General features: G+C 40.4%; 1 protein-coding gene across 1 annotated transcript in view; it reads left to right on the top strand.

Moving 5' to 3' along the window:
- Positions 1–17,994, top strand: part of LOC116987151 — a 160,370-nt gene that overhangs the window by 64,056 nt on the left and 78,320 nt on the right. The window contains exons 18-20 of the mRNA XM_033043028.1: positions 3,414–3,473; positions 7,830–7,889; positions 13,145–13,195. Coding sequence (XP_032898919.1) covers positions 3,414–3,473; positions 7,830–7,889; positions 13,145–13,195 — 171 coding nt within the window. The remainder of the gene's footprint in view (positions 1–3,413; positions 3,474–7,829; positions 7,890–13,144; positions 13,196–17,994) is intronic.

Below are 17,994 nucleotides of genomic sequence, written 5' to 3'. Positions count from 1 at the left end.
GATATAGGTGTGGCAATGAGCACACCATGGTAGTGGGTTTACCTCACTCATCTATTAAGCACCCATTTTTTGGCCCCTTGGGGGTCCCCCAGGTCTACATGCAGCGGGTGGTACCTGGCAGACTCCCAATTCCATTCATTTCAGGTGACCCCCTACACACTCCCATAGTCAGACATTGGTACGTAGTTCGTCTAACCTAATATCTCTTGGCTGAAGGTCTATTCATCTTCATGGCTTGGTTTTTGCTCTGGCATGCACTGTCAACTGTGGGACTTTATATAGACAGGTGTGTGCCTTTCCAAATCATGTCCAATCAATTTAATTTACCACTGGTGGACTCCAAGCAAGTTGTAGAAACATCTCAAGGATAATCAATGGAAACAGGATGAACCTAAGCTCAATTTTGAGTGTCATTGCAAAGGGTCTGAATACTTATGTAAATGTGATATTTCAGTTATTTATTTTTAATTAATTTGCAAAAATGTATAAACACCTGTTTTTGCTTCTTCATTCTGGGGTATTGTGTAGATTGATGATTAAAAAAAAGAATGTAATCAATTTTAAAGTAAGGCTGTAACACAACAAAATGTAGAAAAAGTGTATATTAATCTCAATGTTCTCCAGCAGCTCTAAATGGAGATGATAAACTCAAAGTATCTGGTATCCAAAGCCGTATCAAGATTGTTTATGCAAGATACTTAGATCAATGTCATTATTCTTTTATTCCACAACAGTTAACTTTCACCCACTTTTTCACCTTTGCACCAAATTCTAAAACTAAAGTAGATAGTATCGACAACACATGGTTCCAAACAACTTCAATCAAGAATATTATTGATCATCCATCATCATTTTTGTGCAGAGGATAAATATTGCAGTGGTGGTTGAATATTGCAGCACACAAACAGAGTAACAGCTGTATGGCTATCATCACAAATGGCAACATTCAGTTTTTTCAGAGCATGAATATAAATATTGGAAAGATTACAGTCTCTGTATGTTGTGATGTAATTTATAGTGTATAGTTTAGATATAAGGGTTACCTCATTGGGTACAGGTGCTGACTTGAATACTGAACTTGTCTCCAGAACATCTCCAGGTATAGTTTCAAAATAAGATTGAAAAATTATCTATGAATGTTATAAAGTTTTGAGGAGTACATTTATTCTTTAGATTTGATGGTTGCATTTTAATTGTATCAGATTTTTTTTTTCACAAGGAGTTCATTGAATTGTAGAGTATATATGAACTGAATCCTATAACAGGCATTGTTCAACAGCTATTTCCCCCCCATGTCAGAAACATGCTGGTAGGTTAATTGGCCAATGTAAATTGCCTTTGAGCAGTCGCATCTGGACAGGTGAGGGGAGTTGAAGAAACTATGGGGAAAATAAACTGGACTGGGGTAGACCTAAAAATAGGTGCTTGATAGTTGAAATGTATTTTGTGGGACAAAGGACCTATTTCCATGATTCTATAAATAAGATAGTGACAGTTAAGCCTTAAACTAATGCATGGAATCAATCTTTCATTTATTAATTTGAATAATTGGTTTATTTGGGTCTTAACTGAGGTTATCACCATATACATTATGGAACGGCTTGTGATTTCTCAACTACTTTGCTGTTCAAGCCTTGATCTATCTGGTTTTCAGCACTATTCTGAACCTCTCGTGGCTTCTGTACCCTGCTGGTGCCTTTGCATTATTACTATTTTAATATAATAACTATTTTCCATGGACAACCAATTCACCTGTAAATTTTTTTGGATTATTCTCTGCACTTTTAGTGTATCCACCAATTTTTAAGCCATACAGTCATACCAGAAAAGCAACAAGACACACAACTACATAAAAATTTGACATTATTATCCACCACAGTGTTTTCTCCCCATTCCCCACTGTGATGGAAGGCAATAAAGTCTTATCTTCTTTCTTCTTTTTCTCCTGCGGTCGGGGGAGTCGAACCATCCGCAGTCAGGGCAGTCGAAGCTCCCGCGATCGGGCGGTTGAAGATCCCACGGCTCGGAGCTCCCGAAATCGGTCGCTAACCAGGGACCACGAGCTCCATGTTGTTAAAGTCCGCAGTCTCCCGCGGTTGGAGATCCGAGATCGATCCCTGGCAAAGGGATCGCCAGCTCCACGGTGCTAAGTCCGCAGGCTCCCGCGGTTGGAGCTCCTGACGTCCCAGCAAAAGGTCACCATCTCCGCGATGTTAGGCCGTAGTGCAGATGGAGATACGACACAGGAAAAAGTCGCATCTCCGTCGATGAAAGAGATGAAAAAAGTTTCCCCCACCTCCCCCCACATAACACACAACTAAAGATAAATTAAAACTTACATTTTACAACAAACTAAAAACACAGAGAGAAAAAAACAGACCGTTGGCAAGGCAGCCATCGTATGGCGCCCTAATACGTTTCAAATCCATCCATTAGCTAATTATTGTTTCTTGGATGGGTGTTACCTCAATGGTTCCTTTGACAAAGGCCTATTTACTTCATGATCTGTGAAATATCTAAGAGTTCTGATCCAAATATCTAAAAGTCCCTATCCAAGTAACTCTTATTCCAATGCAGTATGCTTCTCACAGAGTGAGTTAAGTAACCAAAAATTGACGTTAGTGCTGCAGGTCAAAATATAAATACTGTAAAACTCTGATATTTGGAAACCCAATGGTTTGGCAGATGGCCCATTTTCCCATTCCCCCTTTCACACATAAGGGCGCAGGTTACTTTGCTATGTCTAAAAGAGCAGGACCCCAGTTCCCACGCTCCCTTTCACACACCATGACCCGAATTCCAGCACTGCCTTTTGCACACCGAGATCTTGGTCTCTACGGAGAAACAAAAAGGTTTACTAAAGAGTCTTGGATCACTAAAGAGTCTTGGATCAAAAGATAAGTTCCCACACCAGGACTTCCATGCAGGATTACAAGGAATAGTAAAGATCATTCAACAATTATTAATAAGAGAATGTTTGTATATATTTTCAGATTAGAGGAAAGGGCATCACATTGTTTAGCAGCTTATCTCTTGATGCAAGATATGACTTTTTTATTTCTCACTTTTTAACATCAGCATTGGGTTGCAGAGGGAGAAACTTCATCAGTTCCTCATGTCTTCTAATTTCTTTGATTTTGATGTGACATAGATAAGCTGGTGTTGTGGAATTGTGATATCAGCCACATATGCTGGAGATATTATCAAGTTTCCAGCATCACCATCTGGTGCAGATGTCACTTGTTGGGGTTATGAGAGTGCACAGAACAAAAGTGACCTAACAATCTGGATATAGGACAAATTTGCATTTATTTATTTTTATAGTGAGACATGTAGACAATAATGCTAGCAACATTACAGTGCCTCTACATCTGCTGCTACATGATGTTTTAAATATATTTTATATTCAACAGTTCCTGTGGAAAACATAGATGTTGATTCACTCTCTACATCTCCTGTTCGATTATCTTCAGGTATATTTTCAAAATTGCATTTATTATTCTCTGCAAGCCTTACAATATTTTATTGAGTAGTATGTAATACATAGTTTTTTGGAAGAGTTTATAACTTTAATATGTTCTCCCACAGGAAGTAGTCAGTTCATTTTAAAAGTCAATAATGTTTTATTGTCATATTTCCCAAAACGGAACAATGACATTTTTACTTGAAAGCAGCACAGGAACTATGCAAACGTGGTGTGTAGGAAGGAACTGCAGTAGCTGATTGAAACCGAAGACAGAAACAAAATGCTGGAGTAACTCAGCGGGACAGGCAGCTTCACTGATTAGAAGGAATGTGTGAGTTTCGGGTCGAGACCCTTCTTCAGACTGAAGAAGGGTCTCGACCCGAAACGTCACCCATTCCTTGTATCCAGAAATGCTGCCTGTCCCACTGAGTTACTCCAGCATTTTGTGTCTAATGTAAACGTAGTACTCTGTAAACACAATAATAAACAAAAGAGAAGTTCAGTGTTTAAATAAACAAACAATAATAACACAATGACAAAAACAATGCCCGCAAGTCAACGTGTGAGGTTGCAGTGTTTAATAGCCTGATGGTTGTTGGGGGAAAAAGCTGCTCCTGAACCTGGACGTTACAGTTTTCAGGCTTGTATACATTCTTCCCAATGGCAGGAGTGAAACGAGGGTGTGGCCAGGGTGGTATGAGTCTCTGATGATGCTTGCTGTCTTTTTGAGGCAGTGACTCCTGTAGATCCCTTAGATGGTGAAGGGGGCCCATACTGGTGATGGATTGGGCAGTATTCACCACTTTTTTAAATCTTCATTCCTGGGCATTCGAGTTGTTGAACTAGGCTGGAATGCAACCAGTCAATAAGCGCTCTACTGTACACCTGCAGGATTTCAAGAGAGTGTAGGCAACTACCAAATCTCCTCAATTTTCTAAGGAAGTAGATGAGTTTCTTTATGATTGCATCATTTTTTGGGTCCAGAACAGATCTTCAGAGATATGCTCATCCAGGAATTTGAACTTTTTGACTCTTGACTACTGTCCAATTGATAAAGACAGGTTTGTGGATCCTCTGCCTCTTCTATTTCTAAAATTAACAATCAGTTCCTTGGTTTTACTGATGTTGATAGCAAGGTTGTTGCTCTGGCACCATTCGGTCAGGCGATCTACCTTCTATACTCTGACTCGCCATCATCCGTAATTCGTCTAACAATGGTGCTTTTGTCGCTACTGTAACAGTGCTTCAAATGCATTTCTTTATGCATGAATACAGAATGATAAATCATACTCATAATGGAAATAAATATCTGTGTTGAACTTAATGCCAAGATATACTAATCTCAATATTATACAGCAGCTCTAAAGGTAATGATAATTAAACTATGTGATATACAAAGACATATCAAGATTGTTCATGAAAGATGCTCAGATCAGTGTCAACAGTTAACTTTCACCCACTTTTTCACCTTTGCATCACATACTAAAACAAAAGTAGATGGGATCTACAACACACATGGTTCAAAATAACTTCACACACCCAGCACACCAATGTGTACATGAAAGCAAAGACCAACTATATAATCACTGAACACACCATAAGGCTATGTAAAAAAAAAAAAGGATTCTGAAGCAGACTTGGACTCCACAATGTATTTTTTATAGAGATTTCTCCACATGCTACAGACATGCTGTTTATATCCACACAACATTGCTATATCTCAAGACCACCATTTTTGGGGAAAAACAGAGAAGAGCAGCATGTTCCACCAGACAAACATCACTTGCCTAAATGGAACAGATTGAGGGCTGATTGGAAGCCATGCAGAAACAGATGCGAGGATGAGTTGCACAGCAATTAATGTCCTGCACATCCCTCTTAAAAAGTTATATTAAGAATCCTTGTTATAATTTTCGATATGCTCTTACTTCTATGTTGAAGGATATTAACATTTTTCAGACAAACTCTCTGGCAATAATAAGATGACAATGCATATTCAGAATCTGCTTTTTTTTTTTAAAGGACCAAAATGACAAATATGATAAAACTAACTCAATGGTGACACCAACCTGAGCATCTTGCTTGAACAATCTTGATACTCCTTTGTATATCAGATACTTTGTTTAATTATCACCTCCCTTTATGAGTAGCTGTGTACACTGAGATTAGTATATCTTGGCATTATGTTCAGCACAGATATTGTGGGTGAGGTTCTGTTCCCGTGGTGTACTTTTCTATGATATATGTTCTATTTGCAAATTAATGGATTGAGGTTCACTTCGCTAAAGTGGCACTGAAAGCAAATGATCAAGATTAATGTGGCTGCTTGGAATCATCCTGTGGTGATAAAACTGAGAGTAAAGATGATTTTTCTTCTCCATGAAGTGAGCAGTCTAGTCGTGAGATAGAATGTCTTTATATGTATGTAACATTTCTCTATGACAAACTTGGTTAATTTGATCCAGTGAATAAATTGTTCAGAGAGGTCTTGTTAAGGTTTTTGTCTCTGAAGACTCTCTGCAACTGGGTTGCTCTGTGACATTCATGATTTTGACTTCTGCCCCAAAGTCCTGGTGCACAGTCTCCAGCTTTTCCCATATGACATCTTCAGTAATGAAGAACTGTCAGTAGTGATATGTCTGAGGCATGCATTGAATGGGTATCTCAACAGCTAACTGCTGGAGAAAACAATGTTAATTCTAATGCCCTCTGTGGACTCTGGAATTTATTTTTAACAGCTTAATTATTTCTGAATTGGCTTTGTGGCCAGGTTTGCAGACAATACAAAGATTAGTTGACAGGCAGGTAGTGTGGACAAAGCAGGGACTCTGCAGAACGATAGATTGGGAGAGTAGGCAAAGAAGTGGCAGATGGAATAAAGTGGAGCAAAGTGTGAAGTCATGCATTTTGATAGTGGGAGTAAAGGTGTACACTATTTTTTAAATGAGAGAATTCGGAAATTGGAGGTGCAAAGGGATTTGGAAATGGTGGTGCAGGATTACCAAAAGGTTAATTTGCTCGCCAAATCAGTAGTAAGGAAGGCAGATGCAATGCTAGCATTTATTTCGAGAGGACTAGATTATAAAAACAGGTATGTAAGGCTCAGGCTTTATAAGGCAGTTCAAACTGAATTTGGAATATTGTGAGCGGTTTTGTGCCTCATATCTGAGGATGGATATGCTGACATTGGAGAGGGTCCAGAGAAGGTTTACAAGAATGATCCCAGGAATGATTGGGTTAAAATATGGTGAGCTTTTGAAGGCACTGGCCCAGTACTTGCTGGAGTTTAGAAGGATGAGGGGGTACCTCATTGAAACTTATCGAATAGTGAAAGGCCTAGATAGAGTGGATGTGGCGAGGATTTTTCCACTTGTGGGATAGTTTAGGACCAGAGGCTCAGAATAAAAGGACGTTCCTTTAGAAAGTAGATGAGGAGGTATATCTTGAGTCAGAGAGTGGTGAATCTGGAATTCATTGCCGCAGAAAGCTGTGAAGGTCAAGTCAATGGATATTTTTAAGGTGGAGATTGACATATTCTTGATTAGTACATATGTCAGGTGTTATGGGGAGAAGGCAGGAGAATGGGGTTGAGGGCGAACGATAGATCAGCCATGATTGTATGGCGGAGTAGACTTGATGGGCTGAATGGATTAATTCTGCTCCTAGAACTTATGAACGTACAAAATTGTCAAGTCATGTCTCCGGTTGGCAGCAAAATGAATATTTAAATAAGAAAAGCCACAATTAAATCCCGTGCACATAGTTTGAATGAGACCTTTTCTCTAAAAGTTGTAGCATGGAGTTCTGAGCTACATTTGAAGAAACATTTCAATGAACCCTTGAAGAGCTCTGGCACAGAAGGCTATAAATTGCTGCTGGGGAATGGGATTAGTGTATTAGATACTTGATGACCTACACTGACACCGGGAGTGAAGGCCCTGTTTTCATTCTGTGTGACTTTAATGACTGCTGTGATATCACCCAAAAAATAAGTATTCTAGGACAAATTAATCTTGGATCATACATTGCTTCAAAGTTAATTCTATGTGATGTAATTTCTACGTGACTCGTTATTTCCTCATGCCTTCCCTATAGTTTCATGTCTTTCTTCCCTTTAATTGTTATTTATTTATTAGTAATTCCTGATAACTTACAAGAGATAAACTTGTTCCTTAGGAGCCATTTGATGTTTTTAATAACTGTTTGATGTGATTTGATGGTAAAAGTTCCAATTTATTGAATTGTCCATTTACTTATGATGTTCCACTACCTTCTGTAACTATTTACATTATTTTAAGCAGAAAATAACATTTCTATTTTTAGGTATCAAATACATTATTATATATGTATATATATCTTTTAGAACTGGAACTATCTGAGACACATGTAAATGTGACTGCTAAACGATCTGAATCCTCTTCAGGTATGCTTTTAATATTTTATGACTTATTATCCCTCATATTTATAGTGCTTTATACATTATTTTCTTTCTATTAACCCAAAGGCTGAGAAAGTTGAGTATAATTGAAAATGGGTGTGCATAAATCACATGACATTGATGTTGAGAGATCACTGTTAAGGTTCAAGCATGTAGTCAGAAATTCTTATGGACCGAGTCGCTGCATGAGTGGCTGGAATAAAATCATGCCTCTGAAAAATGCCCAGATTTGAGAAAAGGGACATGTGCTTCTGTTGCAGAAACAACAAACAGATGTTCTCAAAGATGTTAAATGATCAGAAAAGATTTAATGAGAACCTGAGGGGCAGCTTTTTCACATGGGAGTGATAAATATATAGAAAAAGCAACCAGAAGAAGTAATTTGAGCAGGTACAATACCAAAATTTAAGGGACATATGGGAAAGTACATGGATTGGAAAGGTTTAGATCAATATAGGTCAGATTCGGGCAAATGGGACAAGCATAGATTGGGCACCTTGGGGTACATGGTGAGTTGGGTCAAAGGGCCTGTTTCTGTGTTGTGTGACTAAGAGGGAGATAGTCAAGACTCTAGGAACCCACATTCTCAGATGTTGAACGAGGATGTGGATGAGGGGAAGTGGTTTCCTATATATGAGGAGGCTTGTAGAAAACATTTAAAACCCCTGATAGGCAATGTGTTGGTTAGGGACAGTGTGATCTCAAGAGGGATACATCTCTGCGAATTGTGGACCTAGTTAACTGACATTTAGTGGAGGAAGGAGGGGGGCGCAAGGGAAGGAAAGCGAGGCAACGGATGAGGGGAGCCTATGTAGAAGTTACCTAAAATTAGTTATTTCAATCATCATGCCGCTGGGTTGTAAGCTACCGAAGCAAAATTTGAGGTCCTGTTTCCCCAATTTTGTGTGGCCTCACTAGCAATGGAGGAGGTTCAGGACAGAAAGATCAGTGTGGGAATGGGAAGGACACATAAAATGGTTAGCAACTGAGAGATCCAGTAGGCCTTGGTCAGTTTGACAATAGACAATAGGTGCAGGAGTAGGCCATTCGGTCCTTCGAGACAGCACCGCCATTCACTGTGATCATGCCGGATCATCCACAATCAGTACCCCGTTCCTGCCTTCTCCCCATATCCCTTGATTCCACTATCTTTAAGAGATCTATCTAACTCTTTATTGAAAGCATCCAGAGAATTGACCTCCACTGTCTTCTGAGGCAGAGAATTCCACAGATTCACAACTCTCTGGATGAAAAAGCTTTTCCTCATCTCCGTTTAAAATGGCCTACTCCTTATTATTACACTGTGGCTCTGGTTCTGGACTCCCCCAACATCAGGAACATGTTTTCTGCCTCCAGTCCAATCCCTTAATAATCTTATATGTTTCAATAAGATCCCCTCTCATCCTAAATTCCAGTGTGTACAAGCCCAGTCGCTCCATTCTTTCACAATATGACAGACCTGGTGAACCTACGCTGCACTCCCTCAATAGCAAGAATGTCCTTCCTCAAATTGACCAAAACTGCACACAATACTCCAGATGTGGTGTCACTAGGGCCCTGTACAACTGCAGAAGGACCTCTTTGCTCCTATACTCAACTCCTCTTGTTATGAAGGCCAACATGCCATTAGCTTTCTTCCCTGCCTGCTGTACCTGCATGCTTACTTTCAGTGACTGATGAACAAGGACCCCCATGGAGAAAATTGATAATCCTGTAGTCGTAGGTGCAGTTGTAGTGGGGTCACCATGCAGTTATGGGCAGTCATAGGTAGTTTCAGTTAATCGCCTTTGCTGACCGGTCATTTTCATTGGCTCATTGGGGAAAAAAAACATAAGCAGGAGTTTTCAGAACCAAGGATAACCGACCGGTAATGCTAAATGTCTGCCGATCTTCACATATCTCTGGCTTATTAAAAGTTGTCTAGCTTCTTAAAAGTTGTCTCCACTCCTTCTCCCCCCTTCTCTCCCCCTCTCCCCTCTTCTCCCCTCTTTTAAAGGACTTACCGTACACTGTGTTAGCCATCTTAATTACAGCGCCAACCTTCCTGTTCATTGCGGTGTGTGTCTGTATCACCTTGGCTTTGTACCGTGTGAATTTCAGACAGCGCTCCCCCGCTTGCCCTGGACCCCGCCTTTGCGATGTGTTTCTGTGTGTGTGTTCCACTCTGACAGTCGCTGTTCTAGTTCCCGGTTTTTCAGGCGACTGCCGGCAGTCCACTGAAAAATTGCCTAAGTGGGACAGGCCCATTAGAAAGCGGTAAGAGTGGACATTGGACAACTGGAAATGATTCTGGAGAAGTAATAATGGGGAATAAAGAAATGGTAGATTAATTTAATATGTTATTTGCATTGGTCGTCATAATGGAAGACACCTGCAATGTGCCTGAAATTCAAGAGAGTCAGGGGGTGGACGTTAGTGGAGTGGCTATTACTGGATGCTTTCAAGAGAGAGCTAGACAGAGCTCTTGTCGATAGCGGAGTCAAGGGATATGAGGAGAAGGCAGGAACGGGGTACTGATTGTGGATGATCAGCCATGATCACATTGAATGGCGGTGCTGGCTTGTAGGGCTGAATGGCCTACTCCTGCACCTATTGTATATTGTCTATTATGTACGGAGAAGGTACTCGGGAAGCTGAAAGGTCTGACGATGATTAGGTCACCTGGAACGGATGAACTCCAGGCGATGGGAAAATTGCAAATATTGATTAAAATTGAATGCTTTGTAGCCATGTTTGCAGATGTGACAAAAATAACGGGGGGAGGGGGGGCGGGGCGGGGCGGCAGCAAGTAGTGTAGAGAAAGCAGGGACTAGGCAGAAGGCCTTGGACAGATCGGTAGTGAGGGCAGATTGAATACAGGGTAGCAAAGTGTGGAGTCATGCATTTTAGTCATAGAAATAAAGACATAGACTTTTAGAGAGAGAATTCAGAAATCGGAGGTGCAAAGGGACTTGGGAGTGCTGGTGCAGGATTTCCAAAAAGTTAATTTGCAAGTCGAATCAGTAGTAAGAAAGGCAAATGCAATGCTTGCATTTATTTTGAGAGGATTAGAATATAAAAACAGGAATGTAATGTTAAGGCACTGTTCAGACCGCATTTGGAGTACTGTGAGCAGTTTTGGGCCTCATATCTGAGGAAGGATGTGCTGGCATCGGAGAGGGTCCAGAGTAGGTTTACTGGAATGATCCTGGAATGATTGGGTTAACATTTGATGAGCGTTTGACAGCACTGGGCTTGGACTTGCTGGAGTTTAGGAGAATGAGGGAGGACCTCATTGAAACTTACCGAATAGTGATAGGCCTGGATAGAGTGGATGTGGAGAGGATATTTCAATTTGTGGGAGAATCTAGGGCCAGAGGCCATAGCCTCAGAATAAAAGGGTATACTTTTAGTCAGAACGTGGTGAATCTGTGGAATTAATTGCCACAGAAGGCTGTGGAGGCCAAGTCAATGGATATTTTAACGGCGGAGATTGACAGATTCTTGATTAGTAAGATGTTAGCGATTATGGGGAGAAGGCAGGAGAATGGGGTTGAAAGGGAAAGATAGATCAGCCATGATTGAATAGCGTAGACGATGGGCCGAATGGCCTAATTCTGCTCTAATAACTTTTGAACATGATATAGAAATTGGGTTGCTAATCACTTGAATTTCAGACGGTAAGTGCACAATTGAGACCACCTAAACACAAAACATGCTGACACTTGCTTTCCTTATATTTAAAGTCGAACTAATATAAGGGCTAACAAGCAGGCTTCTAATCATGTCTTTGGTTCTTGAAATAACAGGTATATGCCAAGTTGTCTCCATTCCAACATTTGTCTTCCTGGGCTAACCAACACAAATCACATTTAGCTGGGGTAAATTTCAAAGTTGATGGCTTGCTTGAAAATCTTCCAAATTCTTTCCAAAATAGTCATATCTATTTTTGCTGTAAAAGTAGACAAAGTAGGCTTAATGTTTCTAAAACATTCTGATTTATTCTGAAATCAAGGTCAATTTTCTCTTCTGCTTTTGCAGGGATGGTGGCATATGTTTGGATTCCTTACTGTGAATTACCAGTGACATGTCTTCTTTCCTATTTTATTTAAGACCACCATCATGTTCTTATTATTTTCGTGAAAGAGGAACATTAATATATACTAAAATAATATATCATTGCCTTGCGTGGGGGCCAATGGAGTGGAAGGTAACATGTCCTGGACATGGGGATAGGTGGGTAGCTATGTTTGTCAGGAAAGCAATGGGACTAGAAGCATAACTTCTGACCTCCTTAAATCCTTGTGAGATAAATGATATTACTACAATACAATACAATACAATACGGTTTATTTGTCACATTACACATAAAGTGCAAGTGAAATGAATATGTCAGCAGCGGTACAATTATAAAGAACACACACAAAACACAATAAAAATTTAACATAAACATCCACCACAGCATTCATCACTGTGGTGGAAGGCACTCCATTTTCCCCCGTGGTCGGGACCTCAACCCTCCGCAGCCGTTGCTGCGGGCGTCCAGATGGTAAAAGGACAAGGTACAAGTCCAGGTAAGTCCAGAGTCGGCTCTTTCCCACCGGAGACCGCGGCTTTAAGTTGGTGTAGGCTGCAGGCCGGCAGTCGAAGATTTAAAGTTTAAAGTTCCCGCCGCGCTGCAGCCAGAAGCACCGCAGACCGCAGTTTTAAATACTCAGTTTTAAATATTGATGCTTCCTGGGCCACATCTCACCAAAAGCAGAGAGCCACATTTTCTTCCGTGATCCTGGTAAACATTAGGTTGCCAGTAAATGCAATGTAAACCTAATATCTATATAACGCAACTGCTACTGAGGGAATTTGAAAGACTGCAGCATTACTAAGGCATCCTTGGACCATAAGACAAAGATCCGTGAAATTAGAAATGAGTTGCCTTCTCTATGCTTGTACATTGGCATTGAAATTCAATTTCTATCTATCAACTCACCAAATATTGGAATAAATTCATCTTCTTTGATAATTGTAGATGGTAGAGTGGAAATGATTAGAATGAACTGAATATATGACTCAGTTCCTTTACTCGCATGCTGGTGATAATACTGCCTATTACTTTCACAGTCTTACTTAGTCTTTCTTAGTGCATAGTTACATGTAAAATGTGTTTAGCCACAGTAGATTTTTATAAATGTAGAACTTGAATTGAGCCAAGAGAAGTTATCAATTTAACTGTTGACTATAGTTGGCTCTTAAATGACTTTCAGATGGAGAAAAAGCAGGATTGTCTCTCTTTGGACCTTCTGACACCATGGCAGGTATATTTTGCATAAAATATGTAAGTGTTTTTTTAGATTTATCTTCTGTTCCGAAAACTATCCTTGAAACTAAAAAATCGAGTTTCTAAAACTCAAGTAACGTCACTTATGGTAGGCAAATTTCATAAAATTAGGTCTTTGATTTTATGTGCTCAGTTTATACCATGTTAAGTTTTCAATATACGTCTCAGAGAACTCTGTATTCCTGTGCAATAGGGAAATGTGAACCTTGCTTCATTAAATGATATAGCAGAGAAGTAGGCTTTGTGATCCATCACAACTGTATTGGTTCTATAAGAAAGCTATCCCATTATACCTATTTCTTACCCACTGCGCTACCGTTCCTTTCTCCTTCAGATTTTAATTCAAAGCTTTTTTAAAGATTTTATTGAATCTTCCTCCACATCTTTTCAGACAGTACCTTAAAGTCCATAAACGTTTGCTACAATAAAAGAAAAACGTTTCTCATTTCAAGCTATTTTGCATTTTCTTTGTATTTCTGCCCTCTGGCTATTGACCCTACCGCTACAATGAATAGTTTCTTTATGTGTTCTGTCAAAGCCTCAATTAATTTTCCCTGACCTATGGAGGATAATCCTGGCTCTTTGAGTCTTGCTACTTTTGTACCTGCTGTCTTTTTTTTGTAATCTTTAAGCATTCAGGCCTTTTTATTCTCCAGTTGTATTTGTATAAGTACATCCACTGCTCATTCTGTTCCTGCACCCACTAAAAACATATTGCCCCTCTTTGCTCTCAGAAACAAAATGCATTACTTAAATGTCATCTTCTGGTTGTGAGCTATCATTTTGAATGTCATCTGTGGGTAGTTGCACTCGACTGGTTCAAATCCCACTCAGAGTACTACCCTGTTGGACTTGGAATCCTTTGGATGGACATTAAAATGAGGCCTCGTCTCTCAAGTAGATGTAAAAAGTTCCCTTAGATTACTTTTAAGGACAGAAATTTACCCCCTCTGTTCTCACACAACAACAATGAAATAAATGAGCAGGTTATCATTACATATTTGTGGGAGCTTGCTCAACACAGATGACAAAAAATGTACAACACAAAAGGAGCCATTTGGTCCATTTTGTCAGTACCTGTCTTAAAAGGGATATGTAATCTAAAACCACCTTTCAGTTATAGTTCTGTAGTCCTGCAGATCATGGTTTTCAAGAACCCATCCAAGTATAGTTTAAATGTAATGAGGATCTCTGACCCTATTGTTCTTTTAGGCTATGGGTTGGTATCAATCTTTGGATAGAAAATTTTCTCATCTGCACTTAATCCTTCTAGTTATTTTAGATCTATGTCCCCTGGCTGATGGCTACCCTGCTAAGAGATATAGGTTATTTCTATTTAGTCTTTTAAATACAGTGTACTTTGTAATTTGGGACAAAGACCCATCATTTATTTGCCTCTCTACTCCAAAATTTGAGATTTGTAATAGAAAAAAAGTCACATGTGGTTAAATTGCACATTGTCAGATTTGTATGCATTTTGATCTCACCATGTAGAAATTAGGCAGTGTTTATACATAGTCCCCCCATTTCTGGGCATCATAATGTTTGGGACACATCAATGTCATGTAAATGAAAGTAGTCTGTTTAGTATTTTGCTGCATATCCTTTGCATGCAATGACTGCTTGAAGTCTGGGATTCATGGACATCACCAGTTGCTGGGCGTCTTCTCTGATGATGCTCTGCCAGGCCTGTTTTGCAGCCATGTTTAACTTATGCTTGTTTTTGGGGGGCTAGTTCCCTTCAGTTTTCTCTTCAGCATATAAAAGGCATGCTCAATTGGGGTCAGATCGTGTGATTGACGCCTACTCAAGAATTTACCATTTTTTAGCTTTGATAAACTCCTTTGTTGCTTTAGCAGTATGTTTGGGATCATTGTGTTGCTGTAGAATGAACCACCGGCCAATGAGTTTTGAGGTATTTGTTTTAACTTGAGCAAATAGGATGTGTCAAAACACTTCAGAATTCAGTATGCTACTGCCATCAGCAGTTGTATCATCAATGAAGATGTGAGCCATTACCTTCAGCAGCCATACATGCCCAGGCCATAACACCCCCACCACCATGTTTCACAGATGAGGTGGAATGCTTTGGCTCTTGGGCAGTTCCTTCTCTCCTCCATACTTTGCTCTTGCCATCACTCTGACATGTTAACCTTTATCTCATCTGTCCACAAAATCTTTTTCCAGAACTGTGGTTGCTCTTTTAAACATAGAAACATAGAAATTAGGTGCAGGAGTAGGCCATTCGGCCCTTTGAGCCTGCACCGCCATTCAATATGATCATGGCTGATCATCCAACTCAGTGTCCTGTACCTGCCTTCTCTCCATACCCTCTGATCCCCTTAGCCACAAGGGCCACATCGAACTCCCTCTTAAATATAGCCAATTAACTGGCCTCGACTACCCTCTGTGGCAGAGAGTTCCAGAGATTCACCACTCTCTGTGTGAAAAAAGTTCTTCTCATCTCGATTTTAAAGGATTTCCCCCTTATCCTTAAGCTGTGACCCCTTGTCCTGGACTTCCCCAACATCGTACTTCTTGGCAAACTGTATCCCGGCCATCCTATTTTTGCGGCTAACCAGTGTTTGCATCTTGTAGTGTAGCCTCTGAATTTCTGTTCATGAAGTCTTCTGCAGACAGTGGTCATTGACAAATCTACACCTGACTCCTAAAGAGAGTTTCTGATCATTCAGACAGGTGTTTTTATTCTAGAGAGAATTCTTCTGTCATCAGCTGTGGAGGTCTTCCTTGGCCTGCCAGTCCTTTTGCAATTAGTAAGCTCACCAGTGCTCTATTTTTTGATGATGTACCGAACAGTTGATTGTGATAAACCTAAGGTTTGGCTGATGTCTCTAACAGTTTTATTCTTGTTTCTCAGTCACATAATGGCTTCTTTGACTTTCATTGACACAACTTTGATCCTCATGTTGATAAAAAGCAATAAAAGTTTCCAAAGGTGATGGAGAAAGACTGGAGGAAAGACTAAGTGCTGAGAGCTCTCCTATACCTGCATTAAGGAGGCAATTAAACACACCTGAGCAATTACAAACGCCTGTGAAGCCACGTGTCCCAAATACTATGGTGGCCTGAAATGTGGGAACTATGTATAAACACAGCTGTAATTTCTACAAGGTGAAACCAAAATGTATAATAATTCCCTTTAATAAGATCTGACAATGTGCACTTTAACCACATGTGATTTTGTTCTATTACAAATCTCAAATTGTGGAGTATAGAGGCAAATAAATAAATGATGGGTCTTTGTCCCAAATATTATGGAGGGCACAGTACCATGATGGAGGCAGAAATGGAAAGATATTTAAAAATAAACTTGAATGTGCACTTGAAAAGTTGTGGCCTACAGATCCATTGCTGAAAATTGGAATTGGGTTGAGTAACTCTTTGGTTGCTGAATGGTCTCTCCAGTATCAATGTTTGCATTGGCCTTCATGGTAAAGGCTATAAATATCCACAAAATAACAGATGGGCAGGTTTCAAATGACATGAAAGAACAAGTGTTTAAGAAGGAACTGCAGATGCTGGAAAATCGAATGGAGCAAAGGAAATAGGCAACGTTTCAGGCCTTCTTCAGACTTCTTCAGACTTCAAACGTTGCCTATTTCCTTTGCTCCATAGATGCTGCTGCACCTGCTGAGTTTCTCCAGCACTTTTATCTACCCTGACATGGAAGAACATGTTGGTGAGAGGACAGTTTAGTTGCCTTGTAACAGCTGGGAAGAAACTGTCACTGAATCTGGAGGTATGCATTTTTAAACGTCTGTGTCTCTTGCCTGATTGGAGAGGGGAGAAGAGGGCGTATCCAGGGCGAGACTCGTCCTTGATTATGCTGGTGGCCTTGCCAGGGCAGTGTGAAGTGCAGGTGGAGCCAAGAGAAAGGAGGTTGGTTTGTGTGATAGTCTGGGCTACGTCCACAACTCTTGGCAATTTCTCGCGGTCTTGGATGGAGCTGTTCCGAAACGATGCTGCGATGCAACCTGATTATATGCTTTCTACGGCGTATCCCTAGAGGTTAGAGTGGGTAGTTGAGGACATGCTGAAATTCCTACGCCTTCTAAGGAAATAGAGGCGTTGGTGTGGCTGGTCCAGGACAAATTGCTGGTGATATTTATTCCGTTGCAGTGGGCGGCACCAGGGACTTGGGTTTGATCCTGAATACGGGTGCTGTCTGTACAGAGTTTGTACGTTCTCCCTGTGACCATGTGGGTTTTCTCCGAGATCTTCGGTTTTCTCCTACACTCCAAAATTGGCTTTGGTAAAGTATAAAATTGTCCCTGGTGTGTGTAAGATAGAGTTAATATGCGGGGATCGCTAGTCAGTGCAGACTCGGTGGGCCAAAGGGCTTGTTTCCGCTCTATATCTCTAAACTGTATCTCTTGTACTCCATCTCGTCATATGATCTCGTCATCACCTACAAATTTGTAAATTGAGTTGGATTAGTATTTGGTTGCACAGTCATGAGTGATTAAGGAGAAAAGGAGAGAACTGAGAACACATCCCTGAGGGGGCACCAGTGTTGAGAATAATCGTGAAGGATGATTTGTGACCTGTCCTCACTGATTGTGGTCTGTTGGTTAGGAAGTCGAGGATCCAGTTGCAGAGGTGAGTGCTGACTCCAAGTTCCATGAGTTTGGAGATGAACTTGGATGGGATAATGGTATTGAAAGCAGAGCTGTATTTTATGAATAGGAGTCTGATGTATCTTTCTTATCCTGCTGTTCCAGGGATGAGTGTCGGGCCAGGGATATGGCATCAGCC

This window comes from Amblyraja radiata, chromosome 25 (genome assembly GCF_010909765.2).
Source record: "Amblyraja radiata isolate CabotCenter1 chromosome 25, sAmbRad1.1.pri, whole genome shotgun sequence".
NCBI lineage: Eukaryota > Metazoa > Chordata > Chondrichthyes > Rajiformes > Rajidae > Amblyraja > Amblyraja radiata.
The sequence above is the reverse complement of the archived record's forward strand: the minus strand, read 5'-3'. Positions and strand labels throughout refer to the sequence as shown.